Source organism: Megalobrama amblycephala, linkage group LG10 (assembly GCF_018812025.1).
Source record: "Megalobrama amblycephala isolate DHTTF-2021 linkage group LG10, ASM1881202v1, whole genome shotgun sequence".
Taxonomy (NCBI): domain Eukaryota; kingdom Metazoa; phylum Chordata; class Actinopteri; order Cypriniformes; family Xenocyprididae; genus Megalobrama; species Megalobrama amblycephala.
In genome coordinates this window covers 33,420,351-33,439,998 of record NC_063053.1, presented here as the reverse complement: position 1 = coordinate 33,439,998, position 19,648 = coordinate 33,420,351, and the positions used below count along the sequence as shown (strand labels likewise).

The 19,648-nt window shown below is 38.4% G+C and overlaps 1 protein-coding gene across 10 annotated transcripts in view; it reads right to left on the bottom strand.

Moving 5' to 3' along the window:
* micu1 (mitochondrial calcium uptake 1) overlaps positions 1 to 19,648 on the bottom strand; it is a 110,538-nt gene that overhangs the window by 12,929 nt on the left and 77,961 nt on the right. For 5 of the 10 annotated variants that reach the window (XM_048205817.1, XM_048205820.1, XM_048205824.1 and 2 more), the window contains 4 exons: positions 9,035 to 9,040; positions 8,021 to 8,135; positions 6,296 to 6,378; positions 2,271 to 2,471 (listed from right to left, as the gene is read on the bottom strand). In XM_048205817.1, the coding sequence (XP_048061774.1) occupies positions 2,271 to 2,471; positions 6,296 to 6,378; positions 8,021 to 8,135; positions 9,035 to 9,040 (405 nt within the window). The remainder of the gene's footprint in view (positions 1 to 2,270; positions 2,472 to 6,295; positions 6,379 to 8,020; positions 8,136 to 9,034; positions 9,041 to 19,648) is intronic. The other 5 variants (XM_048205819.1, XM_048205822.1, XM_048205825.1 and 2 more) reach the window with 1 other exon arrangement.

Below are 19,648 nucleotides of genomic sequence, written 5' to 3'. Positions count from 1 at the left end.
TAATGGCCTCAGAAGTTAATCTTGTGTTCAGCTAGTCAATATAAATTTACAATTCATGTTCGACTGAATGCTTAAGCGTGGGCACAGCTGTGCCAGGTCACAAAGACTCGGAGGATTAAAAGTAGCTGACAGCAAAAGTTGAACGACTCTCTCTGGTTGGAACGCATTAGGGTTTGACCATTAGATTCATTTAAATAAAAGCTCTGCCATTATCTACTCAACTATGAATGTGCCAGGTTTGAAACATAAACTGACATTGAAAGCCAGGGTGGAAAACTATTATCAGTGAATAATGCTGTAACTTTAAACTGCTACGAGTACAAGTGTTTCAGAGCTGCAGCTGTACTTCAGTGAATGTATATCAGCAGTGGAAACACATTTGTTTCCTTATTTCACTTGAACAGGTAGAGCGCCACAGAAAAATATAGATTAGAGCACGAATCTGAGAGCTGAGTACTGGAGAGAACATTACAATTATACATTAGAAACATTAGAAATATAACTTTCCAACACTGGATCAGCTCCCATTACAACACACATAAATGAAAGAACAGCTTCTCAAGAATTGAAGATGCTCCTTCTGCATTAGATACGCCTAAGAGTGAATAAATGATAACAGAATTTGGTCCCACTTTATATTAAGTGGCCTTAACTACTATGTACTTACATCAAAAAATAAGTACAATGTACTTATTGGGTTCATATTGAATTGCAAAACACTTTTGCTGCTATTGAGGTGGATACGGGTAAGGTTAGGGAAAGCTTTACAGAAATTAATTACAGATGTAATTACATGCAGGTGTTTTTTAAAATATAAGTACAATGTAAAAACATGTATGTACACAATAAGTGCATTGTATCAAATGATTAATTAAAATGTAAGTACATAGTGGTTAAGGCCACTTAATATAAAGTGGGTCCCAGAATTTTAAATTTTGGGGTAAAATATTTCTTTAAATAGGAACCAAGTTCTGGTCAAAGACTTTTCACTTTATTATTACTGATTGTCAGAACTGTGTGACAGAAAAGATTCATCATTGATGTCTGTAATCTTAGATTTTAGATGCTCAGTCCAGAGATTGTCCTGTGGGTGGGAGCTGTTAACATAGAAGGTGGGAGAGATTGAGGAATATCTGACAGAACAGAGAGCTGCAGCCTCAGCACATCTCAAAGACCAGATAATGAGAGAGAGAGAGAGAGAGAGAGAGAGAGATCTAAAGGTGTCTGTGACAGAGGCTGCCCAAAGCACTGACACACTGTCAGACCCTAAGGAGGTTACATCACATCCAGTGTCCATCACACCACACTGCTGCCAACTGCTATCAAGCCCTTACTATCTGGGTTTCCATCCAAAGGTTAAGTGAATCTTTTCACAGTTCGCAACAAAACAAACAAACAAACAAACAAACAAACAAATGTGAATTAGGTGCGTTTCCATCAATTTCCATCGAGGAGATGGCAGTGGTATAGGTAAACTAGTAACCAACAGTAAATAAAACCCCATCAGCTGATTAGTCATGTGGGTTAAATGTTCGCTACGTCAGAATTTATTTTCGGCAAATGAGTTTCTATCTACCATTTTTAGCATTACTCTTTTTCGCACAAGTCAAAAACCAGCGAGCGTAAAAACTTTTTTTTTATTTTTTATTTGGCATTTCCATCACTTGTGATGTGATACTTTAAAATGCACATAAAACAGGGTGATGCAAACATAGCTACTGATATATATATATATTTTTTTAACCAACCAAGTTGTTTTGGACATGTACCATGGAAGTACTATAGTTTACTCTGAAGTAATTCCAAGAGGGGTTGACCAGGTTTTCCCAATGACCAATATCTAAAGAGCAGGGTGGCAGATGACTCATATAATAAAAATATGTTATTAAATATGTTAAGTCAATTTAGTTGTGGTAAATGAGATAAACATTTTTTGCATTTTTTTTTTTTTTTTATCTAGACCCTTTTACCACTACCTCTGGGTATTTTGAGTATTCTTTTCTTTCTTTCTTTCTTTCTTTCTTTCTTTCTTTCTTTCTTTCTTTCTTTCTTTCTTTCCATCCCATAACACTAAATTAGGATTAATGCTTCCTTACTTCCAGGACAGCTCACAATATTTTGAGTGGAATGAGGTTGTAATAGTAAATTATGCATGAGTCTGAGGCTTCCACTGGTGACATTGGCTGACAAATTTCAACCTCAATTTATTTTCCTGTCATCTCTCATATGTAATCTGCACTTCACCATCTTCCTCGACTTCTGTGCCGTACCTCGAGTTTAAGCACATCATGCTGCAATTTCCTCTGGAACTCCAAGAAACTGCCGATGGTGAGCTTGCCCTTCAGGTCAGCCCCGAAAAAGTAGGTGGTGAGAGCTGAACTGCAGCCTCCTGTTTTCAGAGTGTTTCCTGTGGTGGAGCGATCTCTGTGTCTCATGCCCATACTGGTCTGAGAACGAATGATACTCTGAACCTGAAAAAATAATAATTCATGTGAATAATTAATTTCATTTATAGAGCATAAATGTAAGGGAGGAGAAGGAGGAGGGGCAAAAATGAGGAGGTGAAAAAGAAAGAGGAGGGGGAAAAGGAGAAGGATGTGGAGGAGGACAAGGAGGAAGAGGAGAAAATGGAGAAGAAGGTGGAGAAGGGCAATGAGGAGGAGGAGGAGGAGGAGGATGAGAAAAAAGAAGGCGGTGGTGAAAAAGGACAAGGAGAAGGATAAAGTAGAAGAAGGACAAGGAGGAAAAGAGGGAGGAAGAGTAGGAGGAGAAGAAGAAAAAATGAGAAAGAGGAGGGGGTGAGGGAGAAGGAGGAGGGACAAGAGGGAGGTGGAGAATGTGTAAGAGAAGGGGGAAAGAATAAGGGGGGGAGGAGGAAGAGAAAGACAAGGAGCAAAAGAAGGAGAAGGAGAAAATTGAGGAGGTGGAAAAGGAGGAGGAGGGGGAAAGGAGGAGGAGGGGAAAAGAGAAGGATGTGGAGAAGGACAAGGAGGAGAAGAAAAAGGAAGAGGAGAAAATGGAGAAGGAGGTGGAGAAGGGCAAGGAGGGGGAGGAGAAAAGGAGAAGGACGATGATGAGAAAAAGGAGGAGGTGGAAGGAGAAAAAGAGCAAGAGGAGGAGAAGGAAAAGGAGAATGATGTGGAGAAGGAGGACAAGGAGGAGAAGAAAAAGGAGGAGGAGGAGAAAAAAGAAGGAGGTGGAGAAGAAGAACAAGGAGGAGAAAAAAATGAGAAGAACAAGGAGGAGGAGGAAGGAAGAGGAGTAAGCAGAGGATAGGAATGATTAGAAGAAGTAGGTGGAAGGAGAAAAAGATAAAAAGAAGGAAGAGGAGGAAAAGAGGAGAATGAGCACAAGGATATAAAGGAGAAGCTCCTCATGCTCCTCCTTTAACCCTTATTCTTCTACTACTTGTCCTTTTTCTTCATTTCCTCCACATGCTCCAGAAAGATAAGTAGAAGAAGAATGAGGAGTAAGATGAGGAGAAGGATGATGAGGACGGAGAAAGAATGTCTTTCTTTCTTTTTCTACATATCATTCACTGATGAACACTGAACTCCAAGAAAACTGAAAACAGCAAGGAAGACAAGAGCACTGGGAGGAATTCAAGGACTCTTTTCAGGGTGATGGTGTAAATGTCCAGGTGTCCAGAGACTGGTGGAGGTTCAGAAGGAACTAGGACACTGTCTAGGACATCAAGAGTATTTAGCTCCTGAGGTTCTCTGGGAATAAAGGCAGCCTGTTGTTTAGCAGTGATGTATTTGTGAGGTTCTGGCACAGCAACTAAACATAAGCATCAATACATCAACAAATGACAGCATAAATACTGCTGTTCAAATCAATCATTCCAAGAGGGCTGAATGCTCCTAAAGATCAAGCATTTTTAGACTGATATATTCCCATTAATTTAGCTTAAGTGTAGCATACTAAAAGACTGTAATTGATGTTATGAAAGGTAGAAAAATTTGTTCCCTAAAATCGATTAGCTCTAACCTGGATGATCTGTGACGACACAGACCTGTGACTGCGCAAATTATTGGTAACATTTAAATAGCCTACATAGGGGCAGACGTGGCCTAAGGGTTTGGGAGTCAGCCTGGTAACCCGAAGGTTGCAGGTTCGAGTCTCAATACCGGCAGGAAATGTCTGAGAAGCCCTTGAGCAAGGGCAAGATTACTGGAGGTCCCCATCCATTGACAAGAGCATTAAATATATTCCCTTTGATGTGGCTAGTATATTTGCTCAGTTGAGCACATACAGTGTGTTTACCAGCGGGTACTGCATTTACTCCGAATGCTCTGGGAAAGAGAAAGACCTGCTACTACCAGGTGAATGACTCAGACTGACTGCAAATGAAAGGCAAATGTAGCCTGAGGGGCAAACGAAAACAAAACAAACAGCTGAAAACTGCAACCAAAATACACAAACGGCCTCTACACTGTCAGAAAAAAATGTGTGTAAAAAAACCTTTAGGGATACAACAGCTTGTCACTGAGGTAGTACCCTTAAAGGGACAAATTTGTACTTTATCTACCTCTAAAAGGTACATATTAGATATTACATATATGTACCCTTAAAGGTGCCCTAGAATCAAAAATTGATTTTTTTTTGGCATAGTTGAATAACAAGAGTTCAGTTCATGGAAATGACATACAGTGAGTCTCAAACTCCATTGTTTCCTCCTTCTTGTGTAAATCTCATTTATTTAAAAGACCTCCGAAGAACAGGCGAATCTCAACATAACACCGACTATTACGTAACAGTCGGGATCATTAATATGTATGCCCCAAATATTTGCATATGCCAGCCCATGTTCAAGGCATTACACAAGGGCAGCCAGTATTAACGTCTGGATCTGTGCACAGCTGAATCATCAGACTAGGTAAGCAAGCAAGAACAATAGCGAAAAATGGCAGATGGAGCGATAATAACTGACATGATCCATGATTACATGATATTTTTTGTGATATTTGTGAATTGTCTTTCTAAATGTTTCGTTAGCATGTTGCTAATGTACTGTTAAATGTGGTTAAAGTTACCATCGTTTCTTACTGTATTCATGGAGACGAGAGCCGTCACTATTTATATTTTTAAACACTTGCAATCTGTATAATTCATAAACACGACTTCATTCTTTATAAATCTCTCCAACAGTGTGTAATGTTAGCTTTAGCCACGAAGCACAGCCTCAAACTCATTCAGAATCAAATGTAAACATCCAAATAAATACAATACTCACATGATCCGACGCATGCATGCAGCATGCATGACGAACATCTTGTAAAGATCCATTTGAGGGTTATATTAGCTGGGTGAACTTTGTAAATGCACTGTATTATAGTCGAGAGCTCAGGGGCAGGGAGCGCGAGGATTTAAAGGGGCCGCAGCCTGAATCGGCGCATTTATAATGATGCCCCAAAATAGGCAGTTAAAAAAATTTATTTAAAAAAATCTATGGGGTATTTTGAGCTGAAACTTCACAGACACATTCAGGGGACACCTTAGACTTATATTACATCTTGTAAAAACTGGTTCTAGGGCACCTTTAAGGTACTACTATGAACATTTAGGGTAAAATGGTACAAAGATGTACCCATGAGACAAACTGTTGTACCTAATTTTTGCACTTTTTTTTTGTGAGAGCGTACTAATGCATGTTCCTTTAAATGTGTTCATTTATACCTTTAAAGGTTTTGGCTACATTGATGCTGTCAGTCCAAATCCAATTATTTGTGTATACGATGGGAATCTGATCTAAATGATTGACTGTCGACACCGTGTATCGACATTTTCAATACAGATGTCATATTACAACTGGACAATAGCCACTCGATGCTTGGCTACTACATCTTATGAGGCAGCGGCAGAAGCATGAAAGACTGGCATGCGTGAATTTATTCCCTGCTGCTTTCTCCACAGGTCTCAAAACACAAAGAGGTGTGTAGACCAGGCAAACTAGCAGTATATTGTAATTTTCCACTCTACATGCACTACACAACAACCTTGTTTCTACAATGACTTTTATCATGCTTCCTACAACACCGTCTAACAAGTTTATGTGGCGTGAGAAAGTGACATAGGCCGAAAAGCTATGCGGCATCTGATCAGAGAGGTCAGACTGAAACGGATTTCTAGAAATGTGATTCAAATAGGATTTCAAAGCACATATGAATGATGCTTGACAGATTTGTAAAAATCACACTGTTTACGCTTGCTAAATATGATCAGATTCCAATAGGATATGCACAAAAATTGGATTTGGACTGACAGTCTGAACAAGTCTTTCGTGTTCACTTACTTGCTCAAACTCCTCAAGGTCGACCTCTCCATCTCCATTCAAGTCAAACATCTTGAAGGCGATTTCAAAGTTCCTCTGAGGAGCTGCAAAGGGATGAAACAGAAGATTTGCAATCCAAAGGTATGACACCAGGTAATTTCATGTACACATAATGGTTATTTCTGCATTTCTTAAAGGTTAAAATTTAATTTTCAATCATTTTTCCACTTAACACTAAAAAATAAAGTATTAAAGTAAGGATGCTTTGATCGTTATCGGCCGAAAATAGCTTTATATAGTTTGAAATCGGTAATCGACCCCAAAAATACTGATCAGATAACCCTTATATTTAAGTAATTTTGACCAAAATGTTTTAAATGATTTCCACTCACATCAGGTGAAGATTTCAGTCATATCAGTGGTCTAATAAGAGCTGTTTAATCCTACATAAGGGTGGTCGATCAATGACCAACCAAATGCAACTCACTTTATCTTTGTAAACCCCTATTATTGGACACTTCTAGTTGCAGAGTGAACAACTTGGTGGCAAATACACCTGTGAATACTTCTATAATTACATCAGTAAATGACAACTTTTGCTTAAATGCGTAAAGATGCATCCTCTCCAATAGGTGTCAGTATTAAGTTCAAAAACACTGTTGTATTAGTTAGTCCTAGTACACACTAGATGATGTTCAAATCTTAAAACCAATGGAGACCACAGACACAAGGACAGTTTTGACTGTTTTTAAAGGATTAGTCCACTTTTAAATAAAATTTTCCTGATAATTTACTCACCCCCATGTCATCCAAGATGTTCATGTCTTTCTTTCTTTTTTGACCGTTGAAGGTCAAAATTACAGTTTCAGTGCAGCTTCAAAGGCCCTTTGAAGCTGCACTGAAACTAATTTTGATCTTCAACCATCTGGAGGCCATTGAAGTCCACTATAAGGAGAATAATCCTGGAAAGTTTTCATCAAAAACCTTAATTTCTTTTAGACTGAAGAAAGAAAGACATGAACATCTTGGATGACATGGGGGTGAGTAAATTATCAGGAAAATTTTATTTAAAAGTGGACTAATCCTTTAACACAATAATCCTCCGAACGCACACGATTCTGCTAGACTGCTGGACCACATACCTGCTGATTTTAGTATCGATTTCACATTGGCAATTCCACAGACACATGATATCACAGCAACTTGCTTGATCAAACATGACTTGAGAAGAAAAACAAATACGGAGGACTCAATTGTTTCATACACTGCAATTAGGGCACATGCCTTTTCCTTGTCGGCCCTGTTGTGATAGTTCTTGCACGAAACATTATAAAGCCATAGTTGTAAAAGTCAATCTTCTTTCTCAATACTCCACTTTAGTGGCTGCCATGTTTCAGCTATAAAAGCACGTATCATCCGGTTGGTGAAGCTTACTCGCTCTCATTGGCAATTGCGGGTATCCCACCAGAGGCAGCCCGACCAAACATGGTTGATATTTACGATTTGGGATCGGGGAGGCTCTGACTCAATCAGGAGCAGTAAAATAATCTTAATGACACAGCACAATTGAGGACTTTTTGGACAAAAAATCAGTTGTGACAAGCCTTGAATCAGGCTACACTCCCACCCCCACCCTAAATCGTAGAGGGGTGCAAATTGGGCCCAAAATGGGCTTAAAACCTTCAAGTGTGTGGCCAGCATTAGCAAAACAAAAAGAGATAAAAAAAAACACACTCAGGCACTTACTGGAGAGGACGGTCGTGAGGAAGATGTAGTCAGAGAATGAGATGAGTCCACACTCCCCCAGAGTGTAGAAAATGCTGTCCTCATCTGCAAACTTCTCTCTGTCCTGAGAGATCTTCTGTAGGTGCCCACAGAGAAACAGAGTTGAGAGAGTCAGCAATGCTTCTGTGGAGCACCATATAGCGCATTTGAGTCCTGTTTAAGAACTGAGCTCCACAGAGTCTGAACAGAGCAGCGGAGAACAAGAGCATGCCGACACTGACACTGTACAGTACAATCATGCAAGTGATGCAGAGTCATACAAGACACAAGCAAAAGAGAAAACAACATGAAAAGATTGTTAAAGCAGACATTTCATAAGTGTCACTTAAAGAACAGCACATAGGCTGTTTCAAAACCAAGTGAGCTGCCTACCTAGACTGCATTTTTTGGCATGGGCAAACAATCAAATCAAGGTGATTGCCATCAGATATGTCTCTCAATGTTTAAATCAAGTGGATTGCATCATATGTGAGGCCAAATGTTTGACTCAAGTGGGTTTCCTACCTTAACAGCATTTTTAGTGTTTGAATCAAGGGGTTATCTACATTTTCATATTCATATGTGTGTTCAAATCAACTGAGTTGACTATCTAAACAGCAGTTCTTAACATCATCATAGGTGCACATCTAACAGCATGTGATAATGGTGCCTATGAGGCTCAAAAATGTTGTCTAGGTAATACGTTCTGATATGCGTCTATACTGAACAACAACACAGTAAATCGCTGATTTAGCTTCACAAATAGCAAGATCACACTGTATTTGCCATTTCTACAGTAAACTGGTTCACATTTTATGAGCATGAGCGAAGGGGACTCCACAGTGGTGTGAACACAGTTTTCTACCTGTTTTTGACATAGAAAGACACAGAAAAAATGTACTCATCAGGACCCTCAAGTGTGAAAGTATGCACAAATACTATACACATACACAAATAGCATGCCAGAGTTCAGCTTCTGCTGATTCATTGTGTTACCTCTGTCTGGGATGATTCCCATCAGTGTGTAGAGGGGAAGAGAGAATGGATTAAAACAACCTGACCATTGCGCAGACAATCAAGCCCACCACACACCATATGTGTACAGACACACCATTACATACATCCAATTCCAGGCCTTTTCACTTCATGCTAACACACATTTATGCAGCGTCCCACACATACTTCCCAGTCAACATACACTCTTCCTCTGTGGCAACATGATAAAAGCTGATAACACATGAAACATGCCTCCATATTCACTGAAGCACCAGTATAAGAAACAGAAAATCAGATTTCCCTCTGAAACTCTTATTAGCGGTGTTCGCTAATACTAGCATTGCTACTGGTATTATTACTTAAAACCCTTAACCTAATTATTGCATGTCTTTGAAATACCATTTCTGAATTGTCAGTTTCAACATTCTGCAAACATCTGTCAAATATTTTTGTATAATGATGCTTTACTAGTTTTATGTCTGTCGTATGCTCTCTTTCTCACCACATAATATAATAATTTCATCTTCATTTAATGTTGAAATCATATGACCAACCAAATACTACTCCCTTTATTGTAATAAATAAATAAATATCAATTTTGACCAAAATATTTAAAATGATATCCACTCACATCAAGTGAATATTCCAGTCATATCATTGGCCTAATAAAAGCTGTTTAATCCTACATAAGGGTGGTCCATCCTCATGGTGGCCGCCATGTTGAAGTCACATGACAGATCAAATACTACACACTAAGGGGCCATTCACACAGAACGCGTTTTTCTATTCCAATGCGCTACGTTCCCATTGTTTTTCTATGTAAATGCGCTTGATGGACGTGCACGACCGTTACGCTCGCGTCTTGCGTTTTTTGAAGTGCCTCGCACATGAGTGCCACGTTTTTAAGACGCCGTGTCAAGTTAACCCTTAAATGCATTCCTCGGGTCTTTAATGACCCGGGACTTCATTCATTACCCTCCTCTTCGTTCATTTTTTAAAGTTAGACATCGACCTTCTTGGTATTCCTCAATCAATTCATTATAAAGAATATGACAAGAAAAAAATCATAAAATTATAAAAGAATGCCTATTTTTGTATTCATTTTTTGTAAAAATTGTATAGGGTCGCTAACGACCCGAGGTGTGTATGAGTGTACGTATACTTTTTCTTCACAACAATAATTGAATCTTAGATGATGGAATAAGTGCAATTCAACTTTATTCCACAAGGTGGAAATGTCTTATACACAATGATGAAGTGACGATTCATTCAGACAGAAAACGAAATAATAAGAAAAACATGAAATGGCTCAGCGATTTATTGCAGAGCAAGTACTGAACGCAATCAAACATGACTGTAACTGTCACTGGATGGATCTGGTGAAGCTGTTAGCGATCGAAATATTGATTTTGAAGATGTTGAAAATTATATAGTTTTGAGAATACGTTTGAGATGAATGGGCTCATGTCCGTGACCTCAAACATAAAACTAGCCCATTATTTGCTGAATGTACTGGGAAATGAGCTCTGACGAGGACAGTGGTGATGGCATAAAACATCTCCTCAAACGGAGCCCTTTCAAGCTCCAAAAGGTAACAAAATATGCTTTATTTTATCCTTCTGTAATTGTTACTCTAATATGAGAGGAGTTTTATATTATCATGACTGGTAGAGATCCATCAGTGTTAGATATAGATCCGGGTCGATAAAGACCCGAATATGTAAGAATGATTGGCGAAACAGTCATGCATTTAAGGGTTAAAAGAATTTCAACTTTTACACGCAGCGCCGCTCATCAACATCAGTTCCAAAACAGTGGACCAATCAGAAGACCTCAGAAGTGGGGCAGGCGTTGCGAGCTTCTGTTTATAGTAGCAAGTTGGCATGAAAACCGTTTTATTTGACAGCAACATGGCGGAGGCGCTCATTTTTATCTAATTTTCTTTTTTTTTCCATGTCAAAATGCATTTCTATCAATTCTGCTGTTTGCCTATTTCTATTATTTCCGTTATTGTCGTTATTGCATCAACCCTCAAAAGCGCGTCTCGAGACCCTCGCTTTTTTAAAAACCATTCCTGAGCGCTGCGTCTCGTTTTTAGACGCAAAGACGCGTTCTGTGTGAATGGCCCCTAACTCCCTTATTATCGAATGCTTCTTGAATAAAATACTGGGCGACAAACACATCTGTAAATAAGTTCATTTTATCTGGTGGGTGATAAAAACAGTTGAAAAGATTCCAAAGACTTAATGGCCGTAAGTTAATTAATAAGATAATGAAAACAAATGGGCGAATTCAGACACTGAGTGTATCTTCTCCTGAGATGAGAACTTATTCAGCGTGATGCTCGCAGTGCATAGGTATTATGTAGCAGCTAGCTGTTCACTGTCGATATACTCGTTATTGAGGTGTATTATGGGATTGAATGGCTGCACTCGTTTCAGACATAGTCCCAGAACACCCTAGCAAATGCAAAGCAATGCCATAGCAACCACCTAGAACACCCTAGCAACTGCATAGCAACACCATAGCAACCATATTGTTTTAATAACATACACAATGTAGCATAAGTGTTTGCTTTGCTGCAGTATTCTCATTGTGAATTTTACCACATAGAGGGTCAAGTGTGTGCATTGGGGACAAGGTTATTTTTGTGCCGGCTCTGAACCTGGTCGGAGTGGGAATATGCTTGAGCAGCTAGCAGGTGTGGCGGTTGAAGCTGACAAAAGCAAATGCGTGTGCGTGTGTCTGTGTGTTTGGGGGGGTGGGGGGAGGAGGGGTAATAAGCTCCGGGCTCACTGTGTCCCTGCTGTCACCTTCAAAGACACTCAAGAGACGCAGTCTTACCCAACGTTAGTAGTACGGGTGTCAAACACACTGGCACTTCAGTACCAAATTTGACATTAAAAAGAAAATGTAACTATAACAGCCTTTTTAGCATCTGAAATGCCATGTACCAACTCAATTTGTTATCCACAAACTGAATGTAGACAGATTATCAACATATGATAATTTATATAATTATGATTTTTATTTTTTTTAAAAATGTGTTTATACAGGAGAGTGTTAAATACCATATTCATTTTTACTGTGATATCAAAAATCTGTATCAAGCATGGTGAAATTTCATTGGAAATTGTATCATCTGAAATTCTGTGGTATCATAACACTATGAAAGGGCGCTCAGCAGGACGCGTTTACACCATGCTTAACTCTTTGTGAAAAGATGCAATGAGCATGGAGAACGAGGGAAGCCTGTGAGGTGAACCTTCTCAGACAGTCTTTACTGAGGAGAATAAAAGAAAGGATGTGGGTGGTGTGGCAAAAAAGAGAAAGAAACAAAGCCGTGAAAAGCTTCTAGCAATCTCTTCAAGTCTCCAGCCAAAGAAACAGGAGACATATTCAGAGCTCACCTACCTCTCATTGGTGCTCATATCAAACTGGGCCTGAAAAGTTTTGTCTAGACAGCTTCACACTTGATTTGAATTCTTAAATGAACTTTTTTGTAAATTATTATTAAGGGGCAATAACTGTCACCTGGAGCTCATTTTTATGAGTGCATATATTTCTAACCATACAAACTCTATCACTGCTAGAATAAATTTGAAATAATTGGCAGATCACTGTTTGATTTTATGAGTGTGTACTATCGGTGTAGACTTTGATGGACCACTGTTTCACATTCTCAAGCTGTATGAAATGTGTCCATGATTTGAGAGCTGATTTTAGGATTTTTCTACATTTTTTTTCCCCCTCTAAAAGCACAATTTTAGCAACTCTCACCCCTGAGACAGTTAAAGGGTCATGAAACCCCCATTTCACCCTGGTCGTTCACACCTCTGAGCTGCAAAAACTCTGTATAAATGGGTGTGTAAAGCTCTGGAAAAGTGGGAGTGTAGAAGGGGAGAAGAGGGGAGAGAACAACCAATGAAGCACAGACATAGAACACACTCATTATACACAATAATGAATATTAATATATGAGCATGGAGAAAATGACAACAAACTCCCAAGCACAAGGGAGAAATGCGAAAGAATATTTAATAGGGCTAATAATAGGCTACTTTGATTACGTTTACGAGCACTGCAGTCTCAAAATCAGTCTTTTTTCTATTAGAATAATCGTAATACAGGCTTCACCACTGTATTAGTGTCCAGTTTGCACATATAATTTATTTGAAGAAGACTTGATGAAATATGTGTGCATAACTACACCGTGCTGGTTAATGTTTGGTGCAGGAGAATGTGTGAAATAAAAACTTTAAACACGGATACTTTATTCTGTATGAGCTATGTGCCACGTGGCTAGTGTTATTAAACTCATCGCGGAGCTCCGCGCTGAAACCGATCATATGCGCGCTCCACGCATGCATATCATAACAATCGTATTTTTCATGTGTTCATATTCAAACTCCAGTTCTGACCGCATCACGAGCAAAACACCAACAACACGTGCTGCTGTGCTGAGGGAAACAGCCTACGGCTCGCATGTTTGAACGCAGCTAGAGCAGGCAGATGTGAATGAGCCGCACTTTTGTGACATTTGAATTCTCCGCTGTAATGCGATCTCACACGAACATATTTTCCATTTGTGCTGGTAGATCACAGCAAAACAATCCACATGCACACAAACCTCTGCTCTGGTCGCGTCGCAGGAAAACACATTGTGTTGTAGCACTGAGGAAACGAACACCAACGATATGTCTCTGAATGACAACAGACCGAGGCGAGAGAAGTGACACTTCCTCATGCATAATACCGCAATTATAATCTTATGCATACTACAGCGCAGTGATTGGACTGAATGAGCTTTATGTCATGAATATATGTCGAGAATCACTCGAAACGGTCTACGTCAGCATGTTCGACCATGCCCATACTTGGGCCGAAAGTACACGATTACGTCAGATTTTGTGACGTTGCTCCGACTCAGCTTTTCAAACCGGAAGACAGAAATCGCTCTGAAAAATGCAAAAATAACTATTTTTCACTTATGAATAACATTAATGAGTACCTTTAGTGTTTTCAATGATGTGCAGCCTATACATATCTGTTTACATCTCAAAAAAAGTGTTTTGGGGTTTCATGACCGTTTAATACAAATATCTGACAGCTAAAGATCACTGCAGAGTCTGCAGAAGCACTGAACTCAAACTAAACACATAACTAGATTAGAATAGAACATCATGCTATTTTATATAACAAATATTGCTAACACAAAAACAAACACAACGCTGGAATTCACTACTGGCCTAGGGGATTTTTTACTTCATATTTTTTTCCCCTAGTTCTTGTGCGTGTATGAAAAATCTAAATAAAGGAGCACCATAATGGAAAGAATCAACTTATATACTACACTGATTTATTCAAGTTTTTTTTTTTTTTTTTTTTTTTTTTTTTTTTTTTTTTCTCCAGGTTTAACTACCTAAATGACACTTGATTCCGTTTTCGAGACACAAACTACATGAGCTCTCCAAAGGCCATTTCTGCTAAGACAAGTTGCATTTGCTGTTAATCTTATCAATTACAGAAAGAGCTTGTTGGTAACGTTTTTTTTTTTTAAATTATTATTATTATTTCATCAATGATAATAATGAGGGGTTGCTTTTAGACAATGAAAGGGATACCATTATGCTCATTTACAGGTTCATAATTTTGTTTAGAGTAGATCTACTAAAACAGTGGTTCCCCCTGGTCCTGGAGTACCCCCAGCAGTACACATTTTGGATGAAGTCTATACTTAAGAGCTGATGAGTTGAGTAAGGTGTGTTTGATTAGGGAAACATACAAAGTGTGCAGAGTTGTGGGATTACACCAGGACCAGGGTTGGGAGCAACTGGAATATGTTTAAACAATTTAATGTTAAAAAAAAAAAAAATATATATATATATATATACAGGGAGTGCAGAATTATTAGGCAAGTTGATTTTCTGATCATATTTTTTTCCCAAGCACATTTTACCAATTCCAATCCACATCAATCTTAATAACTACTATTAATATTGTTTTTAATCATTTATAAGTGATATATAATTGTTCATGAAGGCTGGAAATGAAAAATGCCTTATATTCAGGTGTGCAGAATTATTAGGCAAGTTTTCTTTTACAGGCAAAATGAGCCAAAAAAGAGATTTAACTCAGACTGAAAAGTCAAAAATTATTAAATACTCATGAGAAGGACGCAATACTAATGCAATACTAGAAATTGCAAAGTTAAAGCATGACCAAGGGACAGCAAAATGCTCATTGGGTCAGCGGGGTCAGACAAAAACAGGTGGAAAAGAAAAGACACGTTAACTGCAAAATAATTAAGAATTATGTGTGAAACCATCAGGAACCCTTTAGTCTCCAGCGCCACCATTTTCCAGAACTGCAACCTACCTGGAGTCTCCAGAACTGCAAGGTCTCAGGATCTCAGAGACTTAGGTTAGCTAAAGAATCCTAAAAAATGACCCGCACTTGATAAGAATCACAAGCTGAAGTGTTATAAAATACATGAACACTGGGTTTTTATAGGCCTTATAAACAGACAGCTTGAGAGTGACTCCTGAAGGACCAGCACCACATCCTCTTGTACCACTGTTTGAAGAATTTATCTTCCAGAATCTGGCAGTAAGTTTTGGAAGATCATTTTTAGTCCATCTCTGCAAGACAGACATTTCAGGATAAGAGATGGACTAAAAGTGAACTCAAACACCTTACTGCCAGATTCTGGATAAATTCTTCAAACAGTGGTACAAGAGGATGTGGTGCTGGTCCATCAGGAGTCATTCTCAAGCTGTCTGTCTATAAGCCCTATTAAAACCCAGTCTTCATGTATTTTATAACACTTCAGCTTGTGATTCTTATCAAGTGCAGGTCATTTTTTAGGATTCTTTAGCTAACCTAAGTCTCTGAGATCCTAACACCTTGCACTTCTGGAGACTCCAGGTAGGTTGCAGCTCTGGAAAATGGTGGCGCTGGAGACTAAAGGGTTCCTGATGGTTTCACACTTAATTCTTCACCTTAATTCTTAATTATTTTGCAGTTAACATGTGTCTTTTCTTTTCCACCTGTTTTTGTCTGACCCGCTGACCCAATGAGCATTTTGCTGTCCCTTGGTCATGCTTTAACTTTGCAATTTCTAGTATTGCATTAGTATTGCGTCCTTCTCATGAGTATTTAATAATTTTTGACTTTTCAGTCTGAGTTAAATCTCTTTTTTGGCTCATTTTGCCTGTAAAAGAAAACTTGCCTAATAATTCTGCACACCTGAATATAAGGCATTTTTCATTTCCAGCCTTCATGAATAATTATATATCACTTATAAATGATTAAAAACAATATTAATAGTAGTTATTAAGATTGATGTGGATTGGAATTGGTAAAATGTGCTTGGGAAAAAAATATGATCAGAAAATCAACTTGCCTAATAATTCTGCACTCCCTGTATATATATATATATATATATATTTTTAAATATATATAATATATATATATATATATAATATAATATAATATATATATATATATATATATATATATATATATATATATATATATATATATTTTATAATTTACACCGTTACAGCACCTGTTTTCACCCACTGTATGAACGCTTTGTTTTAATTTTGGTTTCTTTAAAACCCGCCTTCCGAAAAAGCCTAGTCTGTTCAATGGTCAGCCAGCCCAAGTCTATTGTGATTGGTCTACTGCCATAACTGTATCAAGTCCGGAGGCTTCATGAGGTGCTGTGAATACTGTTTTAACTACACTAACTGTGGAGTCAGATTTGTTGTACCAGAGTTTGATAATGACAGTCAAAAAGAACAAGCTGATCGACCCAAACCACCTTTGCAACAAAAGCCACTTTTCCACCATTGGGCCGAACGGTTCTTAGAATGGTAAGGAATGGTTCCAGTTGTGTTTCCACTTAAGCCTTGTTTGGCACGACACGATTACAAACTGCTCTCTGCCCGAAATTCTCGACATGGTTGTCTAACCATGCTGAATGGTGCTGGTAGAATCCGTGAAGTGATTTCACCACTCAGGATAGGTCACTTGTCTGTTTCCTGGCTACCAGTTTCTTCGTAGCTTACTAATTTGAGCGTAGTAATTAATAATAAAATTGAAAGAAATATTTGATCATCCTCCATAACGTGGTTGTCATTTACATCTCATATCATAAGTAAACCGCTGCGTTACCAACGACTTGATGCTTTTGTATTACGTTCCAAAGAGCGGCCGTTATCAGCCCCACAGTGGAAAATGAAACCGTAACCGTACCAGCTGGCACGGATCAGCACGGAATGGAACGGTTACGCATTGAGAACCGTTCGGCCTGATGGTGTAAAAGTGGCTGAAAGGTTGTGGTTATAATTCTGAGGAATAGTGTTTAAAATGACCATGTAAATTATGTTTTGACACGTGATAAACTCACGGTAACGTCACGAAAATAATGGCAGGACTACATTTTTAAGAAGGTGTTTTCTATTGGAGAGATTCACTCCCTTTGGCATGGACTTTGTGCTTTGTAATTTTGCACATCGTTTAAATGCACAAACAGCTGCTATATTATACACTAAAGAAAAGGAAAATTAAAAAATCATAATAGGTACAATTTGAATTAAACCATATTGTTGATGTAAACAAATGAAGGAAATTATATATTAACATATATTATATATTAAATGATTAATGAAGAAAGAATGTTTAAGGAAAGATAATAGAACATGCAGAAAGAGTTGATTCAGCTGATCCAACGACAGTACATTGGCCATTGATCCGCTTGAGCTGAAAGAGCTGAACAGCAGTATGAACCACTTTGCTAATTAGCTTACTCAAACGTATCTTATATGATATTAATCAGCCACATCCACAACGTAAATATATATAGTACAAATTACATTTGCACCAATAATGAAGTGGGGAAAAAAATGTGCTACACATATGCTAAACAGTCTCTAGTACTTCAGTAAACTCATTAGAATTCAAGATTTCACAAGAACAGTTTTCATGTTTCTTTGTCGCTCCAAATTGCTCTCATTGCAAATGTCGCTTTATAGTGGGCAAAGCTTGTGTATGTCTGTGTGCTACTGCAGTGCCAAAAAGAATCAGACACTCCTCCATATTTAACTTTCATTTAAAAGGTTACAATCATTTCACTTGAGGCTCGGTTCTTGAGAAGACAGTCTAATTAATCTTCAGTGCCACCGTTTATGTGGAAAGGACAGAGAGCGAGCACTATGGAAAGACTGGGCAGATCCTCGAGCACTGTCCTGTTAAGGCCCTGATTTACCTAAAGCAGAATCAAAGAACAAACTTGTGTAAAATAATCCACGCAATTACTGAATAATCCATGCAAATAAGTGAATGAGACCCACTGTCGACGAAGCATATGAATGGCATTGATTGATTATTGATTGTATTCAACTTTCTTTCCTATTCCCCCTCTGATATTTTAGGAGCTGTGGATAGCAATTTACTGTATGAAGGTAGAGCTGGAAGTAAGATCGTTCTGTGTCTCTGTGGGACTTTTGGAATCACTTCACAGGTACCAGTTTCCCACAACACAGGGAAGCTTTATACCACCAACCATAAGGACTGAACCAAGATATGGCAACCGACATCCAGAGTCCAGAGACATTGCATTGTGTTTGCAACGTTGGCTGTTCGGTGGCATTGTAATTTAACAATGTTGTTACATTTATCAGCACTTCTGCTTCATTAATGCCAGAGCTCAGATAACAAAAAGTCTCAGATCTTACTCCAGATTCAGATCTGGATGAACAAACAATTTACAATCAATGGTCCAACAGCACTGTCTAAAACTAAGGCCATGACACACTTTCTCCAAACGAGGGGAACTGGTTTGCAGGGTCTGGATTTGGATCAAATTATGCTGAGCTTTCTAAGAACCCTTTTAGGGTTTTTTTTTTTTTTTTTTTTTTTGGTGTGGATCCAACTCCATTTGACATCAAAATATGGTGTAAATGATTGACTATGTAAATAGCAACGAGGATATGTTTGCATGAGATTGACTCCTGTCAAGTAACGTCATGTTTATTTATATAGTACTTTTTGCTTTAAAGCAAGCAGCTTTAAAGTATTAAACATGAAAAGTGTCAGTGTTACTTTCAATTAGAATTACAACTTCAATTTCTATAGCTCTCCAGAGTTTTCATGTTTTTCCTCACATCTGACTTCAACAGACTTAACAGAAGAAATGAACCGGAGAAGATTTCCATGTTAAAGAAGGCAGAGCCCCCGAGCACACCCACATATTATTTAATCAGCACAGACCAATGGTAGTTCGAACGTGTTTACCTGCCAGAGCAAACTTGTCCAGAAAGTTCGCTTTAGCAAGCTGTTTTGAACTCCTGAAACGAACTTCGTTTTGGCCTGATTTTGTCTGAAATGCCATCAGAGCTTTGTTTGTTCTTCGAATTTGCTTGAAGTATATCAAGGCCTTTGGAATGCAATAGAAAAAAATAAATGTGTGCATAAAGTTCTGGTGTTACATCTAAAAGGAATAACACAGTAAAACTGTGTCTTCTCTTGAGAAATACCATTAGGAGTGGACATCATGTTAAAGGTTCTCTAAGCGATCCTGGGTGGAGTAACTTCCTGTTGACGTTC